General features: G+C 33.3%; 1 protein-coding gene across 2 annotated transcripts in view; it reads right to left on the bottom strand.

Annotated features, from left to right (window-relative positions):
- LOC128014647 (A disintegrin and metalloproteinase with thrombospondin motifs 20) overlaps positions 1-7,500 on the bottom strand; it is an 89,909-nt gene that overhangs the window by 66,046 nt on the left and 16,363 nt on the right. For both annotated transcript variants that reach the window (XM_052598329.1, XM_052598331.1), the window contains 4 exons: positions 6,618-6,701; positions 5,172-5,296; positions 5,019-5,059; positions 3,353-3,458 (listed from right to left, as the gene is read on the bottom strand). In XM_052598329.1, coding sequence (XP_052454289.1) covers positions 3,353-3,458; positions 5,019-5,059; positions 5,172-5,296; positions 6,618-6,701 — 356 coding nt within the window. The remainder of the gene's footprint in view (positions 1-3,352; positions 3,459-5,018; positions 5,060-5,171; positions 5,297-6,617; positions 6,702-7,500) is intronic.

The following is a 7,500-nucleotide window of genomic DNA, read 5'->3' as shown; positions in this document are numbered from 1 at the left end:
AGGATTCCGAAAATAAAAAGCAAAATTATGAGATGCAAGCTAAGATTTCTGAGGAAATTCAAAATTCAGGATTTAAATTCACAATTCTGAGAAAAAAAGTCTGAATTATGAGACGTAAACTGAGAATTAAAAAAGAAAATCATTTAAAAATATGAGATGTAAACACATAATTCAGAGAAAAGAAAAAATATCTAAATTGCAAGTTGTAAATTCAGGATTTTGAGAAAAAAAATCTGAATTGTGAGTTAATAAATTAATAAACTCAGAAATCAAAGGAAAAGAACCTCAAAACTATGTAAAGTGTAGCCACAATTCCGAGATGTTTTTTTTTAATTACGAGATTTAAACTCAGGATTCCGAGAAAAAAACCCCCCTCAAAATTCTGTGAAAAAAATTAAATAAAAATTGTAAGATGTAAATTCCGAATTCCGAGAAAACAAAAAAGTTCTAATTTTGTAATTATGAAATTACAAAATCTTTAGTTGAATTGTTTTATATATTGTGTTTAAAAAGTCACTATTACAGTTTTATATATTTTTACCATCATTTTGTGTCAATGCTGTGATGTGTGCGACTGCCAACAGGATGTGAAACCTCTTTTTATTACAGACAGGAAGAGTCCAGCAATAAAATCTTAAAATAAGAGCTGCATTGAGGCGAATCTGATGTCAGAGTCCAGAAACAGCTGTGAAATCAGACACACGACAGATACAGCACGGCGAGGAACGCAGCTGTGTTGATGCACATCCTTCAGACTCCATCTGTGAGGCTTCATCCACACGTTAAAACACTTTTCACATGTTACATTGGTGAAATACTTCTGCTGTCAGAATCGGTTTCATTCGAGAACATCTGGGCCGCTCGTGTAAAGAGCTTAAGCAAATAACGCACATTCTGTTATCATTTATTCACACTTAAATCATTCAAACCCCATTTCTTCAGGGGACAATGTTCACACTGCTTTTACTGCACTTTTATAGAAATGTTTTGTCCTTTTTTAGACCTGGTCCACATCCAGATTTGTTGCATGGAAAGAGCAGGTTTGGAACAACATGAAGACGAATGAATGAAAAAAAAAAAAAAAAGAGTTATTTTTAGGTGAACTATTCCTCAGAAAAGTCTTCTCTTTCTCTGTGGAGTCAAACAGCAGAAGTGAGATGCCAGATGTTCTGCATTGCATTAAAATAAGAAAGAAAGATTAAATGTTATGGGCTAATGGAGTCATTTCTCAGCATTAAAGACTGAATCGTTCTGAATCGATCTCAATGACCTCTGACTGATTATAACAAAATAATGCATTTCCTCTGTATTTTTGTCTTAATTCCCAATACAAGGCAGATATTTGTTCTTGTTTTAAGCAAAAAAATCACTTAATTCTGATGCATTCTTTTTAAAAGAACCTATATCTTGTTATTTTGCCACTCAAGTAAATATATCTTTATTTTTTACATATTTAATTTTAAAAGACAAAAATACTACAAAAATGTTTTAATTTTAGTATTTTTGTCTTGCTTTCCAATACAAATATCTGACTTAATATCTCAAGACTTAATATCAACATTAACTTACTTAAGAAACAAAATAAATTCTATTTTTTTTATTAATCTTACATTTAAAACAAGAAAATCTGCCAACGGGCTCAGAAAAGAACTTTAACTTAATTTAAGTTTCTTTGAGTAATTTTGCTTCTAAAGTGGCTATATTGTCATTAAAAAAACTGATTTTTATACTAAAAATAAGACAAAGAAGTAGAATTACATAAAACATTAAGCCTTGTTTACTAAAAAAAAGCATCAAACCCAATTTAAGACTTAAAACTTAATTTGAGTGTGTTTTTCTAATATAATTTTTCTTAAAGCATGAACTTAAGATCATTTTTCTTAATCATTTATCTTTCATTTATCTTAATATGTAATTCTGATTCCCAAGTAAATGCATTTTGATTTAAGAATGTTTAAGATACTTTAAGATAAACTCACGTAATCTTTCCCCTTTATAAACTACTTCATATCTGATGTTATTTTACATCTAAAGTACATGCATCTGTGTTTATGATACTTGATGTTTGTCCTGGAAAACAAGACATGAATCCTGAGACATTATCTGGAGGACAGACTGTAAATGTAACTCTGTTGTGCTGTGTTTTGGCTTTGCTTTCGGAAAACTGAATCTGAGCATTGGTTTGTCCTCGTCGTCCCACTGTGGCTCAGGAATCCCCTCCGGATGAGAGGCGGATGAATATCTGTCATTCTTTCACACTGCACTCGTTTATACGAGTCGAAGCACAGAGAGAAGCAGAGAGCACCTCCTAAACGCTCCGGGCTCACGTTACCTCACTAATACAGGTCTCTGTTATTAAAGGATAAGTCCACTTCCAGAATACAAACTTCCTGATGATTTACTCTCCCCCAAGTCATCCAAGATCTTCGTGTCTGTCTCTCTTCAGTCGCAAAGAAATACATCTTTCTTGAGGAAGAGTTTCCAGGGCTTTCCTCCATATAATGGACTTCAATGGGGATCAACGGGCTGATAAAGTCCAGAACGCAGTTTCAATGCAGCCTTAAAGGGCCCTACACTCTCCCAGACGAGGATTATCTAGCGAAACCATCAGTTACTTTCGAAAAAATAAATAAATAAATAAATAAATATATATATATATAAACTTTTTAACCGCAAATGCTTGGCTGGCTCTAGCTCTGAAATGTGAAGGAAGTCAAATGCATTTTACAATAAAGCTAAAACAACATATCTGATGATTTTAAAGTTGGAGGAGAACATGAGATAGAGTTTTTAGGTAAAGTACCAAGATGAGGAGCTAATCAGGCATGACCTTCCCAACAGGATTGTAAAGATTGCATTGTTAAGCTGCACTGAAACTGCATTTTTAACCTTCAACCCGTTGATCCCCATTGAAGTCCACTATATGGAGAAAATCCTGCAGATTTGGGTACTTGCACTCTGAGCCTGACATTTCCATATGCATTTTTCTTTTTTGTATTCGTCATCCTTTCCTATCAAAATGCATGCTACGCCTGCGAAAATGCAGAAAATCGAATTTGGTCCGAATTTCTTTTTTTTCTTTTTTTATGAAAGACGAAAGTTTCAGTCAGTAAACATGATTTGCACAACGTGAGGCTGTATTCATTTTTAAATGTGCAAAGATTTTGTACAATTATTTAGAAGTCAGTGTGCAAAGACCTTTAATTTATTTGCGACTTAGGAAAGACAGACATGAACGTCTTCGATGACATGTGGGTGAGTAAATTCTCAGGAAATCTTTATTCTGGAAGTGGACTTATCGCTTAAAGCGCCAGGGCTTGATTGTGTTTTGATGGTTTTTGGGGTGACTTACACATGTCCGAGCTCGTGAGCGATGGTGAAGGATGCACTCAGGCCGTTCTCCTCGCTGATGGAGCAGCTTCGGAACGGATCACACATCGTCCCCAGCTCTGCCAGACCTTCATTAACACACACAGACAGAGAGAGAGCAGACATGTTCACAAGACTCTGAGTGCAAGTCAAGTCTCAAGTCTTTAAAGTGGAGTCCAATTCACAGCCCAAGTTCTTTCAGCTAGTTATTGAGGCTTAATTAATTTTGAAATAGTGATTTCAGAATATGATTGTCCTTTTATTATTTCTCAGACAAAATGTTGCACCTTTCTTCGTTAACTTGAGGTATGTCGACTAACAATACTAAATTGAAATTTTAAAACTAACTCCAATCAATGCATGGAATAGTCTGACTTTAGTTTTGTAAAACTATAAGCTACTACATTAAATATCTGCATGAAACAGACAGCAGACAGGCTGGATGAGAACGCAGATTCACTCTCTACCAGCAGGTGGCGCTTCTGGAATAGCAGCGATAAAGTGCTTTATTATTTGCTGCTCTAAACAAAGCAGCGCTGCGGGTATGAATACTACTTTAATAGCTATACATTATACAGAGGTAAGATGAAAAGAAAACACAATCTAAACTTTTCTAAATCCAGTAAGTTCCACTCAAGTCGCAAGTCTTTATCTAGTCTGCAACTTATGTGCGACTCGATTCCAAGTCACAGACTCCAGTTTCCATCTCCGAGAGAGAGCATGACTTTATTATCCGATGCTTTTGGTGGTTTTTGGGCCCTAAACACCTGCTGGGGCCCGGCACAGGTGTCTGGTCCTATACGACTCGCTGATGACAGTCAAATGAAGCACAGCTGACAGACTTTCTTCAGGGTCTGCTTCTGCGTCAGGATCCTGCTTCAGTCCATTCAGTGACCCCACACACATTTTTTTTTTTTTTTGTGGTTTAATTACTAAAAATGAATGAAAAAATTAAATGGAAGAAAAACAGTATATTCAAAAACAGGTATGTTGCATTTTGAAACTTCTTTTCCAAGAAAATTTAAAAAAAGAGAAAAAATATAAAAAAAAAGAAGTAAAAGAAAAAACGAAATAGTATTCTAAAAACAAAACACGAATCAAATGTATTTCTTAATTTAACCTGTATGCAGCAAAAAGCATTTTTGTAACGACCTACAAGAGTGTATGCATGAATGCTTTATACAGCAAGAAAAATAAATCATTATTTTGTAATTATTTTGTAAAACTAGTAATAATAAAATTATTATTGTTTGGCAGTAAAAACATTTGGCAGCATGATTAAATAATGAGTCAAAAAGTATAAAAATATTTAAAATATTGATTAATTTAGAAATAATAAATAGAATAGAATATTTTTCACATTCACTAACTTTTTGTGAAAAAATATTATAAATAATAATAACAACAACAATAATAACAATAATACATTAAAAATAATTATACTTTGGCACTTGTTTAAAAAAAAAGATGTTAATGTTATTTAAAAATGAAATATGAAACTCTATGCAGCAACAAGTACTGATGTACATGACCACACTAATGTTCAATTCAGCAAAAAATGAAAGTTGCATTGTGGGAAACAGTCTGTCATCCAGCTGCATCATAAAACAGCCGTAATAATGGATCAGGCCAGTGGTGTGCAATCTCACCTAACGTGTCACACTTGTCCTTTGCTCGGCAGATGTCCTCCCTGAGAAACAAACACACATCCCATAAGAGTGTTTATGCCAAACGCTCAAGCTCAAACAGAAGCACACTGTAGAAGGCAGAGGTCATGAGGTCAAAGGTCAAGCTCAGGTCACCTGGTGATGAGCAGCGCCGTGTCGTGATGACCCGGGTGACTGTCGTCCAAAACGTTGTGACTCTGCTGCCACATGCAGAAGTTATGAAGCGTCGCAGTGGCGTAGAAGTTTATATTCGGCCCTTCCTGAGGAAAACACAAACCCATTACTACAGAGGAATAACGGCTCGGATGATGCGCTCTCAGGTCTCACGACACGTCATGCATTATTTCAACAAAGTTTAGATTGAGTTCTAGTCGTCATGTGTTTATAATATAGAAATGAATGTGAAGGAGCTCAGAGTGCTTGATGAGAAATGACCGAGATCTTCTCAGTATCCCATCATATTCAAACATCCATTTTTATTCTGCATGAAGAAAACTGATATTTTTTATGTTCAACTGTCTAATTTATGCATTTTTGACAGTTCAATGAGAGTCAAAAAGAGAAAACAATCCATTTATAAATAACCAAATTTAAAATATAAAGAAAAGAAATACATAAAAAAATATTTTGTTTTTTCAAACTATTTTTTATTGGTTTATTTATTTTACTTTTTTTGTTGGTTTGAGGAGAAGTCAAAATAGTCAAAAAGGAGAAAATATATGTTTAAAAACCTGAATATTAAACTATGTGTCAGTTGAGCAAGAAAAAAACTAAAAAATGTAGTTATTTTAGAAAATATATATATATATAAAAAAAAAAAGTCATTCTTATTTTAATTCGGTTAACATTTTATTTTGAGTAATGAAAAGATGTATGTTTCTTCATGGTTTTATTTTTTATTAACTATAATAACTCTGATATTGAGTCAATGCAAAATTAAGAAAAAATCAAATAAAAACAAATTATGTGAAACAGGATGCAGTACACCAAGCACATAATAAGTTTAATTATTTAAAGGTGTTTAATTCAAATAAATAGTTAAATTGTACTTTCAAAATGATTACTGTGAAATTGCATATTTTATTCATATTAATTAAATGTATTTATAAATTTAATTTTGAATGTGAAACACTATGCTGCAATAAGCATTACCAACACTGATGATTTACTCAGCAAGAAAAAACATCTAAACATTTTTAAAACTATTACAACAATTTGAGACACTGTTGAGCTCCAGACGAGAGATTACTGTAGTCTTCAGCTGAGATCTTAAAGAGACGCCACTAGGAATGAAACGATATCAGAATCACTTAAAATCTCACCATTCGATATTATCGCGATATGAAGTCCACGGTACGATATTTATTGCGATATAAAGAGTTCTAGATTAAGAGCTTTAACCAATGTTTCTTAACTAAGAAAACTTAAGTCAGAAAAATGTGAACTGACTTGTAGCTGAACTTTAAAGAGGACTCGACACTGTGCTAAAGCATGATGACCAAAACACAACTTTCGTTTCATATCGTCCTGTGATCACGATTAAATCGAGACGATATCACATTGTTATGGTGATATTGATACCTGTTCGTTGTGTATGACGATGAGTTTGACGATCATGATGTTGATGAGGTTTCCTACACTGGGGTCTCTGTAGATCGCAGCGACCTGAAGGCACAGACAACACAGACACTGGTCAGTCCAAAATACCCACAAACCATTGCGCTGCCAAATATAGTGAGAAACCAGTCATGTTTGAAGGTTCATCCTGCTCTGGATCTCCTAAACCAGTTTAAACACAGCAGGCCTTCAGATTCGGGGTATGATCTGCTCGTCTATTAGCTGAACGTTTAGAAGAAGCCAAAGGGAAAACCTCAGACTGACACACTAATGCAGCCTTCTGATTGGCTGAGAGAACCTCACCGCTATGACATCATCAGCACACCGAAAACCCAATCAGATCACATGATCAGACCCGGACTGACCTGTGACAAACTAAAACCATTATAATTTTTAGATTTTAGCTTGTATTTCTAGTTATTGTTTGGTTTAACTTGAAGAACTAAAACAACTATAATAAACTTGAAATAAAAATGAATAAAAACTATATAAAACATATTTAAAATGACAAAAACACAACAACTGATTTGTTGTACATTGATAATAAATTCAGCAAGAAAAACTAATGTAAATAAATAATTATTTTGCATTTTAATTTTTTAATTTTTAATTTGTTTTTTGGTTATATTGCTGGCAGTCAGATCAAATGTCAAAAACTAGAAAACAATTATTTAAAAATAAGAAGTTGTTGTATTATTATTATTAAGTAGGCAAAATAAAATATAAAATAAAATCAAAACTATATAAACATTTTAAAACAAAACTACCAAAATGAAAAACAAAACAAAACTGAACTGATGTTTAATTTAGGAAGAAAAACAAATTGAAATAAATAGTTATGTTGCAT

The sequence above is a fragment of the Carassius gibelio genome, chromosome B25 (assembly GCF_023724105.1).
Source record: "Carassius gibelio isolate Cgi1373 ecotype wild population from Czech Republic chromosome B25, carGib1.2-hapl.c, whole genome shotgun sequence".
Taxonomy (NCBI): domain Eukaryota; kingdom Metazoa; phylum Chordata; class Actinopteri; order Cypriniformes; family Cyprinidae; genus Carassius; species Carassius gibelio.
The sequence above is the reverse complement of the archived record's forward strand: the minus strand, read 5'-3'. Positions and strand labels throughout refer to the sequence as shown.